This window comes from Helianthus annuus, chromosome 8 (assembly GCF_002127325.2).
Source record: "Helianthus annuus cultivar XRQ/B chromosome 8, HanXRQr2.0-SUNRISE, whole genome shotgun sequence".
Classification (NCBI taxonomy): Eukaryota; Viridiplantae; Streptophyta; class Magnoliopsida; order Asterales; family Asteraceae; genus Helianthus; species Helianthus annuus.
The window spans coordinates 92,664,909-92,692,561 of record NC_035440.2 but is presented as its reverse complement, the minus strand read 5'-3'; the positions used below and the strand labels follow the sequence as shown (position 1 = coordinate 92,692,561).

General features: G+C 35.3%; 1 protein-coding gene across 1 annotated transcript; it reads left to right on the top strand.

The window, feature by feature from the left end:
• The first annotated feature begins 19,052 nt into the window (after positions 1–19,052).
• On the top strand, positions 19,053–24,871 carry LOC110873441. The gene is made up of 7 exons (XM_022122368.2): positions 19,053–19,544; positions 20,765–20,864; positions 22,491–22,556; positions 22,676–22,793; positions 23,451–23,533; positions 24,323–24,384; positions 24,478–24,871. Exons 1-7 carry the CDS (start codon positions 19,342–19,344, stop codon positions 24,590–24,592), a joined length of 747 nt encoding a protein of 248 aa, XP_021978060.1. The 5' UTR covers positions 19,053–19,341; the 3' UTR covers positions 24,593–24,871.
• The last annotated feature ends 2,782 nt before the right edge of the window (positions 24,872–27,653 follow it).

The window sequence follows — 27,653 nt, the reverse complement described above, 5'->3', positions numbered from 1 at the left end:
TCGTTTCATAATAATAATCAAAATCAATGTATCGTTATAAGTGAATCCAAGAGTCTCGATCCATGACCACTCCAGCACTCCCAGATAGCAAGTCCATGTTCCAAGGCTAACGACCTACAAGCATGCAAACAAGTGTGTCAGACTACGCACGCTGGTGAGTTCAAGGTTTTGTTAACGTGTTGAGTTACCAGATGTATGTTAATGTGATTCAATGTTGCGTTGCGATGTCGTTCACGTTAGATACCCTAGGGAGTGTGCCCATATGTATCCGGGGAGTGTGTACCCCTCAACGACCGTTGCTATGTTGCCTTCGCTAGATACCCTAGGGAGTGTGCCCATATGTATCCGAGGAGTGTGCCTCTAACAACCATAGCCATACCCAGATAATTAGTTCACGCCCGTCCTTACGGCCCGGTGTGAGGTTTCCCACCTAATAGCGCTATCAACTAATTACCCCCATTGCCCTCCAGGCAATCCGATGATAGATTCCATGTTCAATAACCAAAACCGATTAAGTTGTTTACCCCAAGTTTCCCTTCCAAATGTTTACCAGTTGTCCCAAACCACCGGGACGCATGCTTGAGAAAATGCAATGAACTCACCTGGGATTGCTCGGTAAGATACACAAAAGGTTCTTGAATTAAAGATGGTCAACCACGTCCTATCAGGGTTACCATACGAGTCAGGTTTGGTTCAAGTAAAGCACGTATGTTCCACACAAGTTAACACGTTTCTAGCACGTATAGATCATGGCACACTTAACAATCAGGTAATGCTACAAGAAGCCCAAATAATATTGGCCCAACCCGTTGTGCGATCCGCCTACTTGTGCGTTCCACAATGGGTTGTGCGGTTCAACTAACGTAGCCCAACCAGTACCCGGCCCAACATGGCAGTCCAATTGTATACGGCCCAAATACTAAACAAATAAGCCAACTTGTACGGTTCATACATCTTGTGCGACTGGAGTTCATATTGTGCGATCCGGACCTCTTGTACGGTTGGACTGGGTTGTGTGAGCTTGTGACTTGGGCTTGTTCGGCCCAACAGCCTCACACGTTTAACGTATGTGTGTGTGGCCCAACATATGAGCGGACAGTTCAGTTTGTGCGACTCAAAGGGTCTTGTGCGACTGAGGACCGCTTGTGCGGTTGGCACTTGTGTGATCGGATCAGGTCCGGTACAACCTGATCTTGTGCGATCAGCCTGATTTGTGTGATTGGCTCTTGTGCGATCAAGGCCCTTGTGCGACTAGTTTGAATTCCGGATATCATGCAAAATCGGTTACAAGCATCAATCTTGATAATCAATAGTTTCCAATTTGTTATCAATTAACACAATCAAACAACAGTTAATCGGTTTCCAAATCAAATCAATTAACAGTTTTCAAACCAATCCATCTAGCATGCCATCGATCAAACAAGCATATTTCAATTGTTTTCTCAAGAACCCTAATCGAACCACACATGAATACAACCTATTAACATGCAATCAGATTAAACTTTAAAGCATGACCACCTCGTAACCTATCAATTCTAATACCCAAAACTATGGCATAACATCCGATTACATAAACATATTCTAAACACACAAACAAGCCCATTAATCAAGCATTCAGTTTACAATCATCACAACCAAACTTCAACAACTTATATTACAACATTATGCAATAATTTCGGTAACCATACATGATATCCGATTCACAACTTTTATGCATAACCAATTCACAAGAACATCATTCATATACACTATAACGTGGCAACCTAATACCGTTTAATCACATCCACAAAGAACACTAACCGGTTAGAGGAATGATAACGAGGATTATCCAACAAGAAGGTGATCCGAGCACAATGATCTTCGGTTGATTGGAACGAGTGTTGCCGTCAGGTTCGTGAGAGAGAGAGAGAGAAGTAAAGATTAGGGTTTCTTGTGTGTGTGAGGTGATTGTAAAATGAGAGCACCAACCCCAACCTAGGTGTTTACACGTTTAAGAGGAGTGGGACGGACCCCTAAATGGGCCGCCCTTAGTTCGTGTACAAAAGTAAGGCCCGAAGTGGGCTTGTGCGATCGAGAGGGAATTGTGCGGCTCTGGTTGGGCTCGATTAACATACATACATACATAGCACACATCCACATAACAACATATCATGTATTCAACAATCATAATATTCACATAATCAGTCAAGTTCATAAAGTAATCAGTCAAGTTCACAAAGTCGTGTCATGTTCACGAATGTTACACAAAGATAGGCTCGGATTGCGAGTTGTCACACGCCTCATCTCAAAAACCGACAAAAGGTACTCGGATCGGTTCCTACAAATGGAATCTGACATTAGAAACCAAAGAGCTAGTATTCAAAACATCGAAAAACAAATAAGCCAACTAGCCTAAAGTTTCTCCGAGAGACCAGAAGGCGCATTACCTAGCAATACAGAAACCAATCCAAAGGCGCAAGTACACCTCATAACATTAAGAAACCAGAAAGTAGGTCCCGAGGAAACACCACTACCCCCAAACAACAACAATCCACCCAACCAAACTACAAACTCACCCTCAACCAACCAAGAAACAACCATCCCACAAAATTCCGAACCTACCAAAAACCCCTCGGCACCCTACCCCGGTCGGTTACTTCGCCAAAAGACCGATGAGCAATTCACAAAATTCATAAACTTACTAAAGCAATTGCATATCAATCTCCCGTTTGTAGAATTCCTCACTCAAATGCCAAAATACTCAAAATTCATGAGAGACTTCCTCACCCACAAAAGAAAGATTGAAACTTTGCAATTGGTCAACCTAAGTGAAGAATGCTCCGCCATACTCCTCAACAAACTCCCACAAAAGAAAATCGACCCCGAAAGCTTTACCATCCTTTGCTCCATCGGGGAGTCACCCATAAGAAATGCACTAGCCGACCTTGGGGCTAGCATCAATCTTATGTCCGCATCAATGTTTGGCCGACTCGGACTAGGAAAATCGAGCCCCACAAAAATGAGCATACAACTCGCCGATAGGTCTGTCAAATACCCACAAGGTGTCACCGAGAATCTACTGGTAAAGGTCGGATAATTTGTCTTTCCGGGCGACTTTGTCATATGGAAGAAGACACCTAAGTTCCCCTCCTTTTAGGAAGACCATTCCTCGCCACCACTCGTGCCATGGTAGATATGAGTGACGGGAAGTTAACAATGAGGGTTGGAGATAAGGAGATGAAATTCGTGGTTGGAAAGAGAGTAGAGGACGACCCGGTCAACTATATGGATGTCGTAGACTCAAGCTTCGATGACGCTCTCCGACGGTGCAACATATGACTAGCTTTGGGTCTAGCCAAGGACCCTTATAAACGTGGCGCACCACGGAGGCATTTCGCGGAACTATCCCTAGTATTAATTTAGTTTAACTTTTATGTTTTCTAGTCTAGTCTTACTTTTCAGGAATAAATCACACTCGAAAAGATGAAAACTGCCAAAGTGACGTTAAAACCACACCCCATGCACGTATACAGTGCCTTCCGACAACTTTTTCAGCTTCCCAGCATGTGCAGCATGGGGCCGTGCCCAGCCCAACACGCCCCGTGCCCAGCCTCTGTAGAAAAAAATCTTTGGTCAGGTAACTGGCCACGGGCCGTGCCTAGTGGACGCGCCCCATGGTCAACATTCTGTTCATTTTTTATACTGGCACTCTGACCATGGGGCCGTGCCCGGACCACATGGGGCCGTGGCCAGGTGCCTAGTAACATAAAAACTTGTTTTTAACACGCTTTTACACATTCGAGTCAACCTAAAAACTTATTTTGGGACACATTGAGGACAATGTGTAAATTAAGTGTGGGGGGAGCTAAAACCTTGAATCTTGCAAGTCCTAATAACAAGCCTTACACAAAACTCTATTGGAACCGCTAATCACCCCAAATCTTTTCAAAAAATTTCATTTTTTTTACTTGCAAGTCCTAATAACAAGCCTTACACAAGTTCTAAAAAGATTATGTTTTTACAAAATTACAACAGATAGCGTCGTGATAAAAAGAATCAAATAAGAAAATTATAAAAAGGGCATGACAAATCTTTGTAAAATTTGATTATATATAATTGTTCACATTATAAACCCACTCCCACAATAAGTGAGTTTTGAGCATTTATTAAACATACATGCATACGTCTTTAAACTAAATGCTCATTTTCGTTTCTTGTGTGAACAACCGCTTGGTTCTTACGACTCTAGAACTTGCCAAGACGATACATTCCCGGTCCTTACCAACTTGAACCCAAGTAAGTAAATGATGGAGGCATTAGGACTAACTTTTTCTTTCAAAACCATTGTTTTTCTTCTTTTTACTCCCCTACCTAAAATCTTCCTGTTAACCCCTTTGAGCCTAAACCATTTCGTTTCAAAAACCCGTAAAACAAACACTCATTACCCACCAAAACCTTTTTCCTTTCAAACCCATTTGTTTTAGTAGAAAGCTCGGTTATCTTGTGACATCAATAAAATAGAGAATCTTGCAATAACCAAACAAGTTCCTCAAAAATCTTATTTGAATATGCTTAGTTTGAATAAATGTCACAAAAACAAAAAAAAATTACGACAACTGACGCTTTTTACGCTTTTCGCCATTTCACTAACTACTAATCCAAAAACCACCTACCCTTAGCCCAAGCCTAACCCTTTCCAAAGTCCTCTTGATATTTACGAAGGTTTATAGTTAAAAATGAGGAGGTTTGATCGCTTGGCAAGCATATGGTAGAAATAAGTCCTACGCCGGAATCGAGCGTTTCATAAAAATACACCTTCGGCTGAGTGTTGAGTGATATCCCGTGAGTTATGTGAACTTGTATATAAATAGAATTTTAAAGAGGCATGTTATGCCCAAATAAATAATTTTTCTTAACAAGTTGTTCTAAATAAATCATGACGAATAGGATTTTAAATAAAATAAAAACAAAATTAAATAAAAATCTTGGATTCCCGACACTCAAGATACGCCACAAAACTTCTTCTCTACCTATTCCATTTGGGTGTGTAAGCCACATATAAAGAGTTTTGCTTTAGGATAAGCAAAGATTCAAGTGTGGGGGTATTTGATGTGTACAAAATGAAACATATAAATTACATCAATAGAGGCATAAAACCATCCCTTTTTAGTACTAACATTGGAAAAAGCGCGTTTCTTTTTTCCTTTTGAATTTACAGGACCAAATGAGCTTAAAAGAACAAAAGGAACAAATAAGCAGCCAAAACCAACATAAATACAAGAAGAAGGAATAACGTGACATGCTCGACCCCTCGGCAGCATCTCCCAAGACAAAAACATGAAACAGAAGCCGACCACGGGGCCGTGCCCAGCCAGGCATGGGTCGTCGTCAGTCCTCACACATAAAGACAAAGACTGCAGAAGCTTCTACACCCACCACGGAGCCGTGCCCAGCTTACCATGGGGCGTGGTCAACTCTTAGATTTGCAGAATCTTGATAGTACAGCGAAGAGTTGACCACGGGGCCGTGTCCAGAAGCCACAGGGTTGTGTGGGGCCCTCTGTTGACAACTGCAATTAATGAAGGAAGAGAAGAAGTTGGCCACGGGCCATGCCCAGTGGACACGGGGCCATGGCCGGGGTACTGTTCTGACTATAAATAGGGGTGTTTGGTTCTCTTTAAAGGCATCTCTTAGCCAACCACTTCTCTCCCACTTTGCCACCAATCCACCACCACTACAATACAAACACCCACCACCATCATCCATCATCCATCTTTCATCTTTAGAGTGTGTAGTAGTCTCGGGATCCAAGATTGATCTTAAGAGTTCTTGTCAATCAAAAGTCATGCTTGGCTAATTTCTTACATCACTTGGTGAAGACAACTTTTTAATGTATTACTTTTGATTTTTAATCTTTCGGCACTTTTTAATTAGGTATGTATTAATGACTTTAATAACTAGTTTCTTATGTTGAAAGAGAATTTTCTTTACTATTTCTTCATGATGTCATTGATTTTCTCATTCGTGTCTTTACGGTCTATGTAAAGCACGTTAACTACCTGGAAGGGGGTTAGGAGGGTGGTTTGGTAAAGTTCTTGTCTTGTTCAGTGTATAGATCCTACGAGGACTTAGTTCAAGCTTACTAGGATCTCCTTCGATGCCCCCAAAGGTATTGGATGGCGGGGGTGCGAATAGCTTGAACTCCTCATATGTAAACTACTATTAAAACATTAAATCGGCTTCTTGGGATTGTATCTTGGCTGACTCAAACCACTTAGCCGAGGGTAACGTCACCTTCAAAAGAGGGGCCTACCACTTTTCGCATTAACAACTTATTTAATTATCTTTCAATATTCTGAACCTTTGGGATTGTATCCCTGTTGAGTCAAACCATTGGGTTGAGGGTAACGTCACCTTCAAAAGAGGGGCCTACTACTATAACTAAGATAATCTCTTAAAAAGTCCGAGAGTGCGAAAATCATCAAAGGGTACATTAAAGATGAGTTGGATCCAAGTGATTCTATCTTGTCTATTTGTCTTTTCATTTTATTTATCTTTTACTTTTAGATTTATGTTCATGTTTAAAAACTCTTTTCAAAAAATTTAGATTGATTAGACGTTGACAATAAACTGGTATTGGAATCCCAAATGATATCGTATGGTTTCTATCAGATGCTAATGTGTTATGGAATCTTTAAATGCAAAACTCTAAGAGAAACTTAACAGGACCCCCGGCCCTTCTCAGGAATACACCTATGGAACTCTAAAAGGCTGTTAAGACTACTGGTTTATTAGACTCCCCTACGGTTATCTAATTATCTTGAAAAGTGCCCTAATGTGATTAACCACCTCACGGTTGGAAATCTAAGGCAACTAAGGAAACTGATTTAACTCAGTGAGCAAATACTAAAAGGTAAACTAAGAAGGTATTCTTATGAAGTACCAAACCCTAGCAATCTAACAATAAAGACGGAGCGACAATCTCTCACCTTTTGTATATAAAGATTGGTAGAATATTAAATCCTATTAAAAACCTTAATCACAGTTCCTATGGAAAATTGGCATATTAACCGCAAACTAATCGCTAACACAAAGTCCACGACCTAACTGGCATTCATACATGGAAGACATCCACAAAACGCAAGTGAAACATGTGTCAGATTTAAAGAAGATTAAATACGTATGCACATTAAATCAATATTCCAAAGTTTGTTACTTTTCAAGATAACACCATAAATTACATTAGCAAACGATAAAAACACATACTTTATTCAAGAGTTCATCTCAACCTAGTTAGTCTAAGAGTTTAGCCAAGAAGCATGATTTTAAAAACAATTAAACGAAGTTTAAAATCTGAATTCATTGCATAAAACAAAGAAAACTAAGAAACAAAAGAACCCGGTAAGCAAAAAACCGCAATTTCCCCAATCCCTAAGCTTCTTGCTTCAATCCAATGATTCTCGAGCTCAAGAGCTAGCCAAAGAAACCTCCAAATTCGTCTAGAACAGTAAATTCGCGTCCAAGTATGATTATTCTCCATTAGGGTTCATAAAACATTGATTTATACTCCCAAAAGGCCTAAAAACCACGTTTTCAAGAATTCTGTTGGGCTTTAAGCCTTTCACAGCCCGCGAAAGGGCCGGGCTTTTGTACCGCGGCTCGCGACGTGTTTAAAATCAGTCAAACTGGCCAAATGGGCTTCGCGGCGCGCGGAGAACTTTCCTCAACCTTTCGCGACGCGCGAAAGCTCCGAAAGATGAATTTTTTATTCTTTTTTCAATTTCCAAACATTCATTCACGAACCGGCACTTGATTTCCTCGTTTTATGGCTCGATTCCCTCCTCTTTTCACTACTTTAACCATCCAAGACCTATAAAACATAAACAACTCAAATAATACGAATGTTATAAATAAAACGACACTAAATATAACTAAAACCTATACAAACTGTTCACGATAATTAATGTATTTTACAATACATGACGCTCACAAAACTACTATTCAATTTATTTGAGCGAATTTGACTTGTACCCTATGCAACATGATTGGTACCGAATCCTAATTTTCGTTTTCTTCCCTTAGACCTTTGAAAGTTTTCAATGTTACTTAGCTTCCCTCAAAGTATTGGTAAAATATAATATAATCTTATGGCTTAGTTTGAATTTTAATAAACTCTATATTTTATAACTTTATTTAGTTATTATTATTATTATTATTATTGTATTATTATTATTATTATTATTATTATTATTATTATTATTATTATTATTATTATGGTTTTTATAGTTTTTTTCTTTGTTTTAAGCAAGGTTCTTTTTATCATTTTGGCTTAGTTATTAATTTTTACAAGAATGTTTTATAATGGTTCAAAATTTTTACGTCTATTTTTTCTGGTTTATTTTAGGTTTTACGTTTTGCTCAAATATTTACAAATTAATACCCTACGTGTGTTTATGGTTCATCATCATTTTTATGTCTACTTTTTGTTTAGCTTAATAAGTAAACATTTTACTTTTATCTAAAATAAAATAGTTAATTGCCCGGATAGTCCCTGTGGTTTGCCATTTTTTCATATTTAGTCCTCACATTTTCAAAATAGCATGTATAGTCCCTGTGGTTTAACAAACTGTTACTCTGATAGTCCCTTAATGGATGGGCGTTAAATAATTCAGTTAAGTGGGTGTAAAATTACAAAAATACCCTTGGTCCATCTCTCTCTTTACTCTCTCTCTCTATCTCTCTATCAGACACATCTCCCTCTCTTTATTCTCTCCCCTTTAAAAAGCCACCACCACTACCATCACCACTCAGCCACCACCACTATCACCATTGCCACAACCATCCTCCGCCACAACCACCATCTGCTCCGATAATGGAGTAAACCACTCTGATTCATACGACCAAAATCAACAATAATGGCTTCAAGATTCCTCTTTCTTCTCTCCTTGTTGTTGATCGGTAATTGCATAGAAGAAGATGAAACAACAATCAAAACAACAATGGAAGAATTCTCTGCATACCTAGCAGCAGACCCTTCTCATTAAATCCATTTCATTCCAGTTGATTCTCTAGTTCTTTAGCAACAAATTCTTCATTTATCCATATTATATATTGAAATGTTAAAAACAAAGCTGAACAAACCCATCACAAAGTTTTGGATTTTAGGTTGAAATTTCATAATATTGGTTAATTAATTCATTAAAAATTTATTCTTTTATTACCAAGCGTATGTACGTTGTTGATTGTTTGGATGCAAGATTGATCAGCTTCCTTTGAATGGTGGCGGTGGTGGTTGTGGCGGAGGGTGGTTGTGGCAGTGGTGATAGCGGTGGTGGCTGAGTGGTGATGGTGGTGGTGGAGGTGGTTGTGGTGGTGGCTTTTTAAAGGAGAGAGATGTGTGTCTGATAGAGAGAGAGAGAGAAAGTAAAGAGAGAAAGATGGACCAATTGTATTTTTGTAATTTTGCACCCACTTAACTGGATTATTTAACGCTCATCCATTACAGGGACTACCCAAGTAGCAGTTTGTTAAATCACAGGAACTATAAATGCTATTTTGAAAAGGTAGAAACTAAATGTGAAAAAATAGTAAACCACAAACACTATCCGGGTAGGTAACTCAAAATAAAATATACATTATCTAAAATAAAAATATGCATGTAAAAAGAACTTATTATGAAACCAAATCAAATAATAACTAGAAACATGAGACGAAGGAGTATTTTAAGCAAAGAATAAAGTTGGGAAGTTGATTTACGTTAGTTTTATTTGTAATAATTAACTAGAATTACGACCCGCCGCAATGCGGCAGCGATTCTTTAGTTATAACTAAGTCGATTTAAAACGCGCACCTTATGTTGAACCTGCCAAACGGGAAAAAAATAGACGATGTAAAAACGTTCACCCACACACCCACGTTGTGCCGTGTTAACTCGTAAAATTTAGAACGAAACGTAAAAACGTTAAACCAAAGACGTCCGTTCCGATGTGTTAAGTCACAAAATTTAGAACGAAGTATAAAGCGAAAAATTTGCGGAAAACAAAAACTATAAAGGACCAAAGCTGAAAATAAATAAAAAGTTGTGAGGATAGATTGCAAAAGATAAAAAGTTTTGTGTTAAAAGTAAAAAAAAACAAATAGTTTTGGGTTAAAAGTAATTTATGAAATATTTTTGGGTGAAAAGTAAAAACATTAATTTTTTTTTAAAACCCCCAAAAGCCAAGGTTTTAACAACCATATGCATAACCATTTTTTGTTTAAAAAACCCCAAAGCCAAGATTACCACACATAAGTAAAAAAAATCAAAGTGGTTAAATTGCAAAAGATGGAAACTTTTGAATTAGAAGTGAAAAATCAAATTAATCAAAGTGGTTAAATCGTAGAAGATAGAAACTTTAGAATTAGAAGTGAAAAATCAAATTAATCAAAAGGGTTAAATTAACAAAGATTAAAACTTTAAACTTAAATTGTGAAATATTAAAACTTTAGGGTTAAAAGGAAACAAAGATTAAACTTTAAACTTAAATTGTTAAAGATAAAAACTTTAGGGTTACAAAGAAAAATTCTAGTTTTTTTTTTGGAAAACCCCCTAAGCACATGTTACAACACATGTATGCATATTCAAGTTGCTTATTTATATGTTAACTAGGATTAAGACCCGCGCGCGTTGCGGCGCGGGTGCAACGAAAATATTGAATAGATTAGTACAAATGTTATGTGATGCGTTAACCATATGAAAACGCATGTTTCGAAGCATCTTACTGGACTCAATATGACCTATATAAGCATTGTGATTGGATCAAAATGTGAGGTAAATCGAGTTTATATCGTATAATTATAACGTATTATATGTGACCTAACTCATACATAGAAAACATCAACGGGTATAAAGGAAAAACTGACACGTTTAATCAAAAGCGACTAATGGAAGCTTTTGAAAAAAGGGAGAAAAGCACATTTTGACTCCACTCGGTTCGAAACATAATTTACGAAACATACATAAAAAGACGAAAACGTATTATATTTGACCTGACATGTTTTCCAAAAAAAGTTTACGTTTTACATAGACCAACTCGAATTTATACCAAAACGTACATAAACCATGCACTTAAAATGTTTTTTTTTAACGAAAACATTTTATATCTGACCTGACTCGTTTCCAGAGAAAGTTTACGTCGAAACATAGAGCAAATCGATTTTTTTTTTTAATTAAAGGATATATAGAGGTAAACTCGAAAATACTATTAGTAAAAAACTTAATAGATTAAAAACGTTCGTAAAACTGTGCCAAATAGCACCAATGTCAAATCATTGCCAGTGACCAACATCGGAAAAACTCGTAAAACTAATATAAATAAAAAGGACAAAATAACACCGAATGAAAAGCAGACGTAAGATCGTTGAACCACGCACGCCCATTGCGGCATGCGATGAAATTAAAGCGAAACGTAAAACGCGGAAAAGAAATAATAAGTCGATCTAGGTCCAACGCGCTGCGACGAATCTGTCAAACGACTAAAAAACGTTGAATCCCACACACACGTTGTGTGTTAACTCGTAAAATTTAGAACGAAACGTAAAAACTTGCAAAAGATGAAAAGCATGGGGGACCAAAGTTGAAAATAAAAAAGTGTTTGGGTTATATTGTAAAAGATGAAAAACATTAGGTTAAAAGTTAAAAAATCAAAATGGTTAAAATGAAAAAGTAAAATTCTTTGGGTTTGAAGTGAAAATGTAGTTTTTTTTTTTTTTAAAAAACCTCCCAATGCAAAAGATACAACACCATTATGCAACAACTTACAAGAATGTTTTATGATTCGGTATAAATTTTGTGAGTTAACACGCTACAACGTGCGTGCATGGTTCACAATTTTTACGTCTATTTTTTCTGGTTTATTTTAGGTTTTACGTTTTGCTCAAATATTTACAAATTAATACCCTGCAACGTGTGTTTATGGTTCATCATCATTTTTATGTCTACTTTTTGTTTAGTTTAATAAGTAAACATTTTACTTTTATCTAAAATAAAAGAGTTAATTGCCCGGATAGTCCCTGTGGTTTGCCATTTTTTAATCTTTAGTCCCCACCTTTTCAAAATAGCATGTATAGTCCCTGTAGTTTAACAAATTGTTACTCGGATAGTCCCTTAATGGATGGGCGTTAAATAATTCAGTTAAGTGGGTGTAAAATTACAAAAATACCCTTGGTCCATCTCTCTCTTTACTCTCTCTCTCTCTATCTCTCTATCAGACACATCTCCCTCTCTTTACTCTCTCCCCTTTAAAAAGCCACCACCACAACCACCTCCACCTCCACCACTACCATCACCACTCAGCCACCACCACTATCACCATTGCCACAACCATCCTCCGCCACAACCACCATCTGCTCTGATAATGGAGTAAACCACTCTGATTCATACGACCAAAATCAACAATAATGGCTTCAAGATTCCTCTTTCTTCTCTCCTTGTTGTTGATCGGTAATTGCATAGAAGAAGATGAAACAACAATCAAAACAACAATGGAAGAATTCTCTGGATACCTAGCAGCAGACCCTTCTCATTAAATCCATTCCATTCCAGTTGATTCTCTAGTTCTTCAGCAATAGATTCATCATTTATCCATATTATATATTGAAATGTTAAAAACAAAGCTGAACAAACCCATCACAAAGTTTTGGATTTTAGGTTGAAATTTCATAATATTGGTTAATTAATTCATTAAAATTTTATTCTTTTATTACAAAGCGTATGTATGTTGTTGATTGTTTGGATGCAAGATTGATCAGCTTCCTTTGAATGGTGGCGGTGGTGGTTGTGGCGGAGGGTGGTTGTGGCAGTGGTGATAGCGGTGGTGGCTGAGTGGTGATGGTGGTGGTGGAGGTGGTTGTGGTGGTGGCTTTTTAAAGGAGAGAGATGTGTGTCTGATAGAGAGAGAGAGAAAGTAAAGAGAGAAAGATGGACCAATGGTATTTTTGTAATTTTGCACCCACTTAACTGGATTATTTAACGCTCATCCATTACAGGGACTACCCAAGTAGCAGTTTGTTAAATCACAGGAACTATAAATGCTATTTTGAAAAGGTAGAAACTAAATGTGAAAAAATAGTAAACCACAAACACTATCCGGGTAGGTAACTCAAAATAAAATATACATTATCTAAAATAAAAATATGCATGTAAAAAGAACTTATTATGAAACCAAATCAAATAATAACTAGAAACATGAGACGAAGGAGTATTTTAAGCAAAGAATAAAGTTGGGAAGTTGATTTACGTTAGTTTTATTTATAATAATTAACTAGAATTACGACCCGCCGCAATGCGGCAGGGATTCTTTAGTTATAACTAAGTCGATATAAGACGCGCACCTTATGTTGAACCTGCCAAACGGGAAAAAAATAGACGATGTAAAAACGTTCACCCACACACCCACGTTGTGCCGTATTAACTCGTAAAATTTAGAACGAAACGTAAAAATGTTAAACCAAAGACGTCTGTTCCGATGTGTTAAGTCACAAAATTTAGAACGAAGTATAAAGCGAAAAATTTGCGGAAAACAAAAACTATAAAGGACCAAAGCTGAAAATAAAAAAAAAGTTGTGAGGATAGATTACAAAAGATAAAAAGTTTTGTGTTAAAAGTAAAAAAAAAAAAAATAGTTCTGGGTTAAAAGTAATTTATGAAATATTTTTGGGTGAAAAGTAAAAACATTAATTTTTTTTAAAACCCCCAAAAGCCAAGGTTTTAACAACCATATGCATAACCATTTTTTGTTTAAAAAACCCCAAAGCCAAGATTACCACACATAAGTAAAAAAAAATCAAAGTTGTTAAATTGCAAAAGATGGAAACTTTTGAATTAGAAGTGAAAAATCAAATTAATCAAAGTGGTTAAATCGTAGAAGATAGAAACTTTTGAATTAGAAATGAAAAATCAAATTAATCAAAAGGGTTAAATTAACAAAGATTAAAACTTTAAACTTAAATTGTGAAATATTAAAACTTTAGGGTTAAAAGGAAACAAAGATTAAACTTGAAACTTAAATTGTTAAAGATAAAAACTTTAGGGTTACAAAGAAAAATTCTAGTTTTTTTTTTTTTTTTTGAAAAACCCCCTAAGCACATGTTACAACACATGTATGCATATTCAAGTTGCTTATTTATATGTTAACTAGGATTAAGACCCGCGCGCGTTGCGGCGCGGGTACAACGAAAATATTGAATAGATTAGTACAAATGTTATGTGATGCGTTAACCATATGAAAACGCATGTTTCGAAGCATCTTACTGGACTCAATATGACCTATATAAGCATTGTGATTGGATCAAAATGTAAGGTAAATCGAGTTTATATCGTATAATTATAACGTATTATATGTGACCTAACTCATACATAGAAAACATCAACGGGTATAAAGGAAAAATTGACACGTTTAATCAAAAGCGACTAATGGAAGCTTTTGAAAAAAGGGAGAAAAGCACATTTTGACTCCACTCGGTTCGAAACATAATTTACGAAACATACATAAAAAGACGAAAACGTATTATATTTGACCTGACATGTTTTCCAAAAAAAGTTTACGTTTTACGTAGACCAACTCGAATTTATACCAAAACGTACATAAACCATGCAGTTAAAATGTTTTTTTTTTTAACGAAAACATTTTATATCTGACCTGACTCGTTTCCAGAGAAAGTTTACGTCGAAACATAGAGCAAATCGATTTTTTTTAATTAAAGGATATATAGAGGTAAACTCGAAAATACTATTAGTAAAAAACTTAATAGATTAAAAACGTTCGTAAAACTGTGCCAAATAGCACCAATGTCAAATCATTGCCAGTGACCAACATCGGAAAAACTCGTAAAACTAATATAAATAAAAAGGACAAAATAACACCGAATGAAAAGCAGACGTAAGATCGTTGAACCACGCACGCCCATTGCGGCATGCGATGAAATTAAAGCGAAACGGAAAACGCGGAAAAGAAATAATAAGTCGATCTAGGTCCAACGCGCTGCAACGAATCTGTCAAACGACTAAAAAACGTTGAACCCCACACACACGTTGTGTGTTAACTCGCAAAATTTAGAACGAAACGTAAAAACTTGCAAAAGATGAAAAGCATGGGGGACCAAAGTTGAAAATAAAAAAGTGTTCGGGTTATATTGTAAAAGATGAAAAACATTAGGTTAAAAGTTAAAAAATCAAAATGGTTAAAATGAAAAAGTAAAATTCTTTGGGTTAGAAGTGAAAATGTAGTTTTTTTTTTTTTTTTTTTGAAAACCTCCCAATGCAAAAGATACAACACCATTATGCAACAACTTACAAGAATGTTTTATGATTCGGTATAAATTTTGTGAGTTAACACGCTACAACGTGCGTGCATGGTTCAAAATTTTTACGTCTATTTTTTCTGGTTTATTTTAGGTTTTACGTTTTGCTCAAATATTTACAAATTAATACCCTGCAAGGTGTGTTTATGGTTCATCATCATTTTTATGTCTACTTTTTGTTTAGTTTAATAAGTAAACATTTTACTTTTATCTAAAATAAAAGAGTTAATTGCCCGGATAGTCCCTGTGATTTGCCATTTTTCATCTTTAGTCCCCACCTTTTCAAAATAGCATGTATAGTCCCTGTGGTTTAACAAATTGTTACTCGGATAGTCCCTTAATGGATGGGCGTTAAATAATTCAGTTAAGTGGGTGTAAAATTACAAAAATACCCTTGGTCCATCTCTCTCTTTACTCTCTCTCTCTCTATCTCTCTATCAGACACATCTCCCTCTCTTTACTCTCTTCCCTTTAAAAAGCCACCACCACAACCACCTCCACCTCCACCACTACCATCACCACTCAGCCACCACCACTATCACCATTGCCACAACCATCCTCCGCCACAACCACCATCTGCTCCGATAATGGAGTAAACCACTCTGATTCATACGACCAAAATCAACAATAATGGCTTCAAGATTCCTCTTTCTTCTCTCCTTGTTGTTGATCGGTAATTGCATAGAAGAAGATGAAACAACAATCAAAACAACAATGGAAGAATTCTCTGGATACCTAGCAGCAGACCCTTCTCATTAGATCCATTCCATTCCAGTTGATTCTCTTGTTCTTCAGCAACAGATTCATCATTTATCCATATTATATATTGAAATGTTAAAAACAAAGCTGAACAAACCCATCACAAAGTTTTGGATTTTAGGTTGAAATTTCATAATATTGGTTAATTAATTCATTAAAAATTTATTCTTTTATTACCAAGCGTATGTATGTTGTTGATTGTTTGGATGCAAGATTGACCAGCTTCCTTTGAATGGTGGCGGTGGTGGTTGTGGCGGAGGGTGGTTGTGGCAGTGGTGATAGCGGTGGTGGCTGAGTGGTGATGGTGGTGGTGGAGGTGGTTGTGGTGGTGGCTTTTTAAAGGAGAGAGATGTGTGTCTGATAGAGAGATAGAGAGAAAGTAAAGAGAGAAAGATGGACCAATGGTATTTTTGTAATTTTGCACCCACTTAACTGGATTATTTAACGCTCATCCATTACAGGGACTACCCAAGTAGCAGTTTGTTAAATCACAGGAACTATAAATGCTATTTTGAAAAGGTAGAAACTAAATGTGAAAAAATAGTAAACCACCAGCACTATCCGGGTAGGTAACTCAAAATAAAATATACATTATCTAAAATAAAAATATGCATGTAAAAAGAACTTATTATGAAACCAAATCAAATAATAACTAGAAACATGAGACGAAGGAGTATTTTAAGCAAAGAATAAAGTTGGGAAGTTGATTTACGTTAGTTTTATTTATAATAATTAACTAGAATTACGATCCGCCGCAATGCGGCAGGGATTCTTTAGTTATAACTAAGTCGATTTAAGACGCGCATCTTATGTTGAACCTGCCAAACGGGAAAAAAATAGACGATGTAAAAACGTTCACCCACACACCCACGTTGTGCCGTGTTAACTCGTAAAATTTAGAACGAAACGTAAAAACGTTAAACCAAAGACGTCCGTTCCTTTGTGTTAAGTCACAAAATTTAGAACGAAGTATAAAGCGAAAAATTTGCGGAAAACAAAAACTATAAAGGAACAAAGCTGAAAATAAAAAAAAAAAAAAGTTGTGAGGATAGATTGCAAAAGATAAAAAGTTTTGTGTTAAAAGTAAAAAAAACAAATAGTTTTGGGTAAAAGTAATTTATGAAATATTTTTGGGTGAAAAGTAAAAACATTAATTTTTTTTTTAAAACCCCCAAAAGCCAAGGTTTTAACAACCATATGCATAACCATTTTTTGTTTAAAAAAACCCCAAAGCCAAGATTACCACACATAAGTAAAAAAAATCAAAGTGGTTAAATTGCAAAAGATGGAAACTTTTGAATTAGAAGTGAAAATCAAATTAATCAAAGTGGTTAAATCGTAGAAGATAGAAACTTTTGAATTAGAAGTGAAAAATCAAATTAATCAAAAGGGTTAAATTAACAAAGATTAAAACTTTAAACTTAAATTGTGAAATATTAAAACTTTAGGGTTAAAAGGAAACAAAGATTAAACTTTAAACTTAAATTGTTAAAGATAAAAACTTTAGGGTTACAAAGAAAAATTCTAGGTTTTTTTTTTTTTTTTTTGGAAAACCCCCTAAGCACATGTTACAACACATGTATGCATATTCAAGTTGCTTATTTATATGTTAACTAGGATTAAGACCCGCGCGCGTTGCGGCGCGGGTACAACGAAAATATTGAATAGATTAGTACAAATGTTATGTGATGCGTTAACCATATGAAAACGCATGTTTCGAAGCATCTTACTGGACTCAATATGACCTATATAAGCATTGTGATTGGATCAAAATGTAAGGTAAATCGAGTTTATATCGTATAATTATAACGTATTATATGTGACCTAACTCATACATAGAAAACATCAACGGGTATAAAGGAAAAATTGACACGTTTAATCAAAAGCGACTAATGGAAGCTTTTGAAAAAAGGGAGAAAAGCACATTTTGACTCCACTCGGTTCGAAACATAATTTACGAAACATACATAAAAAGACGAAAACGTATTATATTTGACCTGACATGTTTTCCAAAAAAAGTTTACGTTTTACGTAGACCAACTCGAATTTATACCAAAACGTACATAAACCATGCACTTAAAATGTTTTTTTTTAACGAAAACATTTTATATCTGACCTGACTCGTTTCCAGAGAAAGTTTACGTCGAAACATAGAGCAAATCGATTTTTTTTAATTAAAGGATATATAGAGGTAAACTCGAAAATACTATTAGTAAAAAACTTAATAGATTAAAAACGTTCGTAAAACTGTGCCAAATAGCACCAATGTCAAATCATTGCCAGTGACCAACATCGGAAAAACTCGTAAAACTAATATAAATAAAAAGGACAAAATAACACCGAATGAAAAGCAGACGTAAGATCGTTGAACCACACACGCCCATTGCGGCATGCGATGAAATTAAAGCGAAACGTAAAACGCGGAAAAGAAATAATAAGTCGATCTAGGTCCAACGCGCTGCGACGAATCTGTCAAACGACTAAAAAACGTTGAACCTCACACACACGTTGTGTGTTAACTCGCAAAATTTAGAACGAAACGTAAAAACTTGCAAAAGATGAAAAGCATGGGGGACCAAAGTTGAAAATAAAAAAGTGGGTTATATTGTAAAAGATGAAAAACATTAGGTTAAAAGTTAAAAAATCAAAATGGTTAAAATGAAAAAGTAAAATTCTTTGGGTTAGAAGTGAAAATGTAGTTTTTTTTTTTTTTTTGAAAACCTCCCGATGCAAAAGATACAACACCATTATACAACAACTAGTTGCTAATTTATAATATAGAAATTGCAAAATAATATTCCCAAAAAGCCCTTACAAAATTAAACAAAACGTCACCATATTCATCAAAAAGCCCTTGCAAAATTAAACAAAACATCACCATAACATCTTCACGGGTCACAAAAACAATAAATTATTTAATAAAATAATAATCATCATTTTTATCCATAGATCTCTCCACCGCTACAACTTTATACAAAATATCGATCGTGTAGAACCATCTTTTACCGCACATAAATAAAACCCATGATGGGTCAAATTGCTGATGAATCTTTACTTAAAATACCCTCACCGATTCTCTCTCTCTCTCATCCACCCCCATTTTCTCTCTCTAACCCCTCTCAAAACCGGGTTCTTTTCTCGTCAACAATCTTGTTGTTGTTCAATTGTTAAAAAAAATCCCATTTTTTTATACACCCAATTGAGCAAACGGATAATCTTTAAAAGGGGTTTGAGAAAGTTTGTGTTTTTTTAAGTTTATTATTGATGGCTGCCAGTGCAAACCCTTCTGCGAATAATAATAATGAATCAACCAGTAATGGAAATGGCGCCACCGCTAACGGCGGCGGTGCGGCGGCGCCGGAGAATTCGGTGGTGGGTCCTACTCAGTCTGCGTTGAGGCATAACCCGGGGTTATCTGTTGAATGGGCTCCTGATGAACAGTCTCTGTTGGAAGAGTTGCTCACAAAGTATGCAATTTTCTTGAATTTTTTTTATATTATTTTTTAGGGTTTTTGGTTTGATTGTTGAATTGGGATCTTGAAAGGTGTTTTTCAGAATCTTTTTTTTTTTTTTTTTTTGTGTTGTGTTGGGGGGGGGGGGGGGGGATTTAGGGATTTGCATGGTTTGTTTTGTTAAGATGTTGTTGAAGGTTTGATGAATTTGGTTATGTTTTTTTTTTTTTTTTTTTTTTGCTGAATCTGGAAATTGCTAGATGTGAGATGTTTGTGTCACTTGCTTGTTGAATTTTGATGCTACAAAAGTTAACATTCTAAACATAGTATGTTTGAAGTTGGACAATAGTAAAGATGAATTGGTCTTTTGCTTTTTTTTTTGTTCAAATTTAGAGGTTTTATTAAATTGGAAGCTTTAATTTTGTGGCAAAAAGATGGAATATTTGGACACTGTAATCTTTATTTGGTGATAAAATGTGTTATTTTTGCTGAATCTTGTAAATAAAGTTGTGATTTTTGACAAAGTTAGGAAGCCCGATTCGGTTCAAGTAAGGTGTACAATGTATTTTTGAGTATACTGTGAAAACATCAAAATCAAGTGCAAGTCATTAAATTCTTTACAAAATTTTGTTAATTGGTTTTGGAATTTAAGAAATGTAAACATAATCAAATGCCTTGTACATAGAGGTGTACAAAAGAAACCGGTTTTAGGATCGAAACCGGTTTTTTAAAAAACCAGTTTCAACCCGAACCGACGGTTTGTGGACTGGTTACTTTGAAACCCGTTTTAAAAAACGGGTTTAAACCGGTTAAAACCCATTTTTTTGGCCCAAACCGGTTAGCACCGGTTTGGGTTCCCATTGTGTAAAACTGGTTAAAAAACCGAACTGGTGTTTTAGCCCCCCCCCCCCCCCCCCCCACACACACACACACAAAAAAAAAAATGATGTGTACATCTTTACTTGTACATCAACTATTTGATTTTGGACCACTCTAACTGCATAGCAAATATATAGAAAGAACACATTCTTACGATTAAAATCTTGTACACAAACATAGGTATAAATGCTTCAGAAATTAGACGTGTGATTACTTCTCATTTGTGTGCTTGAGCTTATACTGTTTATGATCCGTTTATTCTCTTATCAGTTATCACCAACATGTGTATTGCCTAAACGAACATGGAAAAATTAAATTTGTTTGGTACCTTTACTTATTATGTTAATAAAATGCAGATATGCCTCAGATAGTGCTGTATTGCGTTACGCAAAGATTGCAAAGAAGTTGCAAGACAAAACAGTCCGGGATGTTGCTCTTCGTTGTAGATGGATGACGGTGTGATATATTTTCCTCTTTAATATTTTCTTTTCCTGTTTTATTTTATAATTATGGAGATCAAACTCATGTTCCAAATTAACCATAAGTGATTTTCATTTTGATTCAGTAAACCAACTTACAGACGGATTAGGATCAAATACAAAGGCTCCTAATTGTAAGACGGGTACAAAGGCTTCTAAAAAAAACCCACTGCACAAAAAAAAAAAAAAAAACTAAACACCCACCGCCACCCAAAAACCTAAACCCCCCACCCCCATCACCCACCCAAAAAAAATTGTTTATGTTTTTTTTTTTTTGTCGAGGGGGGGGGGTGTTAGGCTTTTGAATTGGGGGGGGGGGGGGTTAGGTTTTTGTGTGGTGGTGGGATGGGGGTGGGTGTTTAGGTTTTGGGTGGTGGTGTAGTGAGTTTAGGTTTTAGGTTATTGGACACTTGTCACTCTATAAATTCTTCTTACCCTTCTTACAATTAGGAGTCTTTGTAGAATAACTTAACCCACTTACAGACATTATAACACTTTACAACTCCATGTTTTTGCAATTATCAAAGCAGATATAAATAACCTTATGTCAAGTTATGATTTAGAACAAGTGTTTGACCATCTTCGTTTTGTCAAAGTTACTTGGGTCAGTTAAAAAGTAGGCCTGTAAACGCACATAACGGCGGCTTGTTTGTGTTTGTACAACTTTAACCAAATAAACGAACGGACACAAACACTCAAATGAACGGATTTTCTTGTTCGTGTTCTCGTTTGTTAAGAAAGCGAGTGAGTTCATGTTTGTTCATGAATATCTAAACAACATAAATGAATGTGAACGAACACAAACTGACACCAATTGAAGTAGGCGTGCTCACGAATCGAGTAATGAATTTTCGAATGACTCGAATCGAATTTTTTGAATAAGTTTTTTTTGCCGGAATTTGAAGTCGGTTAAAAACTGGCCAATTCAATTTGAATTCGATTGAAGACTGGCGAATACGAATTAAAACGCCAATCTGAATCGAATTCAGATAAATTCGTTTTGATTCAAATTCATTTAAATATGTAAATTGGTTATGGGCTATTTGGGCTTGGTAATGGGCTATTTTAGGGCTTAGATTAGATTTATAGATTAGTTTATACTATAGCCCGAATTAAAGTTAATATAATTAATAAATATGTATAATTTGTGTTCGAATTTCGAATCGAATTGAATTTAAAAATATAAATTCGTATCAATTTACTATACTCGAAGTCGAATTGAGTCAAATTTGAATTACTGATTATCTAATTGAGTCGAATTTCGAATTTTTCGAATCCAAATCAAATTCCGAACACCACTAAATTGAAGTAAACAACAATAAACAAATTAAAGTCTAAATTGCAAATACCACTGAGTAACATTTTATAAGTAAACAACGGTATGGGCTGGATTTAATCTAGTGTGACATGTGTTCATGGTCGTTCATTTGATTAAGTAAACAAAAAAATATTGTTCATGTTCGTTCGCTTACTAAATTAAGGAGACTTCCTGCCAAACAGTTCCTGAACAGTTCACTAAACATTAAAAAGGAAACAGAACTAAGTTATATTCTGGTTATTTTATAGTGCTTAATTTGCACAATTTTCTTCTTTGTATTTCCAGAAAAAGGAAAATGGTAAGAGAAGGAAAGAGGATAATAATTCATCAAGGAAGAACAAAGATAAAAAGGTACGCTTTATAACTTTCAACGTATCATTAATTTTCGCCAAAATAGGTAAAAGCGTAGAAGCAAATGAAATTCTTTTTGCATGAGTTATATTATTCTTTTTGTTTCTTTTTACCTTCAGGAGAAAGTAACCGAGCATTTGGCAAAGTCGTCTTCTCATGCCACAAACCGTGCCAATGGCCCGCCATATGCTCAATCAGCAGTCTCTATGGACAGTGATGATGGTATCTCTTACAAAGGTTGGTGCATTTCTTGGTGATATTTTTTTCATTTTATGACATATTATTATGTAATTAATATTAGAGTTAATTACTGTTTTCGTCCCTGTGGTTTGTCAAAAATCACTATTTCAGTCCATTAGTTTAAAAATTGCGATTTCAGTCCCTGTGGTTTCACTTTCGTAACCTTTCAGTCCAGCTCGTAACCATTTCAGTCCCTGTACTTACAGAATAAATGGATTGAAATGGTTACGAAAGTGAAATCACAGGGACTGAAATGGTTACGAAAGTGAAACAACAGGGATTGAAATTGCAATTTTTAAACTAATGGACTAAAATAGTGATTTTTATCACCCCCAACTATTGGCTATTGGCTGCTGCCACCCTCAACTATCACTTTGACGTCCGCCACTCCCAACTTAACACTTAGTGTGTTCTGTCACCAAGCCGTTAACTGTTCACTAACTTTTGATCCTGTTACTATACTTTTGGGGTGTCCTAAGATCCCTAAAACTTAGGGGTGATAAAATCCAATAACCCTTAAGAAAATGATGATATATTTATAGTAGTTTATGGACACTGCTCACTATGGAGTATGTTTGCTTTGTCGATGCATTATTTGTTTAATTCTTATCGGATTTTAAACAACTTGTAATTTGTGGGTGTTTCTTGATGCAGCAATCGGTGGTACGGCAGGGCAGCTTCTTGAGCAGAACGCTCAGGCGTTCGATCAAATTTCTGCAAATTTTGCTGCTTTTAAGGTAAGTATGCAGCGTTGTTTCATTAGAACTATCGAGTTTTTGGTCAGTTGGTTTTCCTCCAATTGGAAATTTGATACATATTAATCTAATTTCGAAGATAAAATAATAATTGATCACTACTTCAAAGTTCAAACATATGAGTGTAGGCAATATAGCATTTTTATAATGAGGTTAATTTGATATTTCTCTCTTAAAAGTTAAAACTTGGTACAATATCATATTTACCCAACTAAAAAAGTATAATATCTAATATTCTCGTTTTCAAATTTGTGACATTTATACCCTTCCTTAAAACTTGTAGTAGAATATGAGACTTTGGAGTGCAAGCAGAAAGAGAAGGGTATAATGGTCATATTATAAATTGTATTTTATCAAATGGGTATATGAAATTTTATATATAAAATTTTTGGCTGGGTAAATATGATATTATGCAAGTTTTTAGCGGTACATATGAAATTAGTCCTTTATTATGGTCAATTGGGTAAAAGTCAAAAGTTTAGTTAAAAGGAAGTGGGTTTAACGGGTCGAAAGTTTGATGCATAGACTATCCTAAATTGCTTAAACGAATGTATTAAACAGTATTGTAATCATAGTTAACACACTATATGTTTATAGAAGTTGTAAAAGCCTGAAAAAAATGTTCAGGATCAACCCCACCCGATCCATACAAAAAGTACCCGTTTTGACCCATTACTTAACGTGCTTATTTTTAGGCAACAGCCAAGAATTATTTTCAGTTTAAGCCAAAAGTCCGTTTTACCGCTTGATGATCTCTTCTCTTTGTGGCAGGTGCATGAGAACATCAACCTCTTCTGCCAGGCGCAAAACAATATTGTCTCTATCTTGAACGAGTACGTCATTTTTCGTTCACAGTTCCACCAAGTTTGACGGCTTGATTTATGCAATAGTTATAATTTTATATATAATTTGTCTATAAACTGCAGCTTAAATGATATGCCGCCAGAGATAATGAAGCAGATGCCAGCACTTCCCGTAAAGCTTAACGAGGAACTCACCAACTCCATGCTTCCCCAATCATCTTTGGCCAAAAAAGCTTGAATCTTTTTTCGGTTCTTACTTCAAACATGGAGACGATGATGATGATGACGACGAAGATGATGTTGTTTCCAGTTGCTTGTCGAAACGTTGTTTAGATGCGTTACTTGTGCTTTTCATGCTAGATGTTTGTGAATAGGTGTGTAGTTGTATCAAAAGAAAGATTCTGTAAAATGAGGTAGGATGGAATCAAGTTGATTCAAAGTTTGTTTTGTCTTTTCGAAGGCGATTTACAATCAAGCTTCAAGAAAGAAATTTATAAAATAAATTCCTGAAACAAAATGCAACATCTTTATAACTTTATAAATGTTTCGCTCGGGTGTTTTAGTCGTGGCTATATGATAGATGTGTATGTAGTGTTTGGCATACGAGTTACAAAAGAGTAGAATAAACAATTACATAACTCCATTTAATGTATCAATTTGCATCTTCCATGAAAAGTGTTTGTTTTTTTTTTCTTTTCTCATTTTGAGTTTTATATTTATATAGTTTATTGCGCGAGATAATCACCGGTCAATTGGTTTTCGTGCCTACTCGCATAATTTAGTAACCTGAGCTATTGTCAACTTTCTACTTTTTTTAACATGTCACTTGTATAGTGAAGAAGATTAGCGGTAGATAATATTTAGTTGCAAGTGAGACCATAAAGTAACAATAGGATATTCTTTTTAAGTTTTAATTAATCGTCAATAACAATAAAATATTCTCTTTTAAGTTTTATGAATATAGTTTTTAAGAATGTATACAATAATTTTGAGGCAGACTGATACATTAACGTTGACAAAATATTCGAAGAAATAGACATAAAAAATAACTCGAGTTATACATATAAGAAAAATACTTCACATTTTGCTATTTTAATAGATATATAAAGGGGCGAGTAGCAATCAAAATAAGGTGAGAAATTATTGGTTGAGTTATAGTTCTTTGATAAAGCCTTTTGTAGTTTACTTTATTACCATCTAATATTTATATGGACATAGTGACATGGTTTTTTTCCCATTACATTTGATACAAATTTTGTTCAAATTTGATGAGCAAATAAAGTGCTTCCATATTGCATTATATTCTAACTTAATGGAATATTTTTTAACATACTCTCTCCACGACCTAATGTGAGTTGAACCTTACTAGAGGTAATTTGTTTTTTATTTAATATCAACTTTATTTTTTTAGGGTTTATCGACTTTTGGAAAATGTTAAATCTAGCCCTATACTTCTAAATCCTTTTAGTTATTATAAATAGCAATTCTAACCATCAGACTTCTAATTCTTTCACTTCACACCTTCAAACTAAGTAGGTTATACATTCATTTCTAAATTTCGGTAATTGACAACTTGACCCGACAACCTTTTCTACTTAGAAACTTGACGTGTCATTTTATTTGAATGACTTTTACGACTTTAGACCGTCGCGTGTCACACGTTAATATACTTTTTTTTTGTTTATGCCTAACCATGTTAATGTCTAAATTACTTTTACTACTTTACATGGTTGTCTAAATTACAATTACAACTTTACATCGCAACGATCGAGACATGCCATTTATAGTACTACGTCTGATTACGCTAATATCATGAACATATTGCGTGTAACAAAGTCGAAAACGTGTAAAGTCACATGCAGGAATCACACGTTAATGTCATCATTATACACTGTAATCTCAGTGCTTATATAGGTTACATTGAGTTAGATTTAATACATCGACACACGTGTTCTCACATGGTTAATGCATCACATAACGTGCCGCCAGCTAAGGGTGTTCAGAATACGTTTCGAATTCGAAAAATTTGAAATTCAATTAAATTCGATTTGATTATCAAGAATTCGTTTCGATTATAAGAATTCGAATTCGTTTCGATTATAAGAATTCGAATTCGATTCAATTCGAGTCAAGTAAATCGAATACGAATTTATAATTTCAAATTCGATTCGAAATTCGAATAACATTTATACATTTTTATATTGTTTTTATATATATATGTAACACCCCCAAAAACGAGCTTGATAATTAAACCAAATTACCGAGGTCATTATTTGTCACATAGGACCATTATTCATGCACTACACCACCCCTCATTAAATCATGGTGGTTTACGTGGATTAAACCACGGCAACCACGACCCTCCCATTTAAGATTTTAAGACAAAATTAAATTAAAAAAATAAAGAGGATAGTGGTTTCGGTCATGACCACAACCTTTGGGGAGTGATTTTGGATAGTGGATTAGAGATGGATGACATGGTTGCTATATGGAGGGTCATGACCACACCCTATATCCTTATAGTAACAAAAATAAGAGTCCATCAGTTATGACGAAAAAGATGCGGTGGTCCTTGATGACATATTACTATATTAGGCGAACAAAGATAAAGTAGGCGTCAGCAGTTTTAACTAACTAGTGTCAAGATTTTAAAAATCATCTTTTATTCTTTTAACAAAAATGTCAAAAAAAAAAAAAAACATCTTCCCACAACTTAATAATAACAAGATTATTGTACAATTGGCCTTAACGTATGAGCGTACACGATGAGTATTCTGCACGTTATAAAACCTCAAAAACATAAATCCGCATGTTGGAATTTGTCCGAGTTTATGAACCGCATGTCGGAAGTGTCCGAGTTTGTGAAACCGCATGTTGGAAGCTTCCAAGTTTTTGAATTGCGTATTGGAATCTTTCGAGTTTGTGAAGTCCGCATGTTGGAATCGTCCGGTGTTGTGAAGTCCGCATGGTGAATCTCCCGGGTTTGTGAGTCTTCCGAGTTCGGCTCAAGGGGGAGTGAAATAAAGCAAGCGCTTTGGGCAACCACTTCCATAGGGCATCAAATTCAAAAGAAAAACATATTATATGTAGGTGATCTTGGATTTAGAATTATTGATATAGAGATTTATGATCTATAATTATGTATACACAAAGATGATATATGAATAATAGGATACAATATTTTGAGCCGGCTCTGCGCGTTTGTACGTTAAAACCCGCATGTTATAACCTCAAATCCGCATTTTATATGTTCATCTCGTACGCACCGTGCGTTAAGACCACTTGTACGTTAACTAACC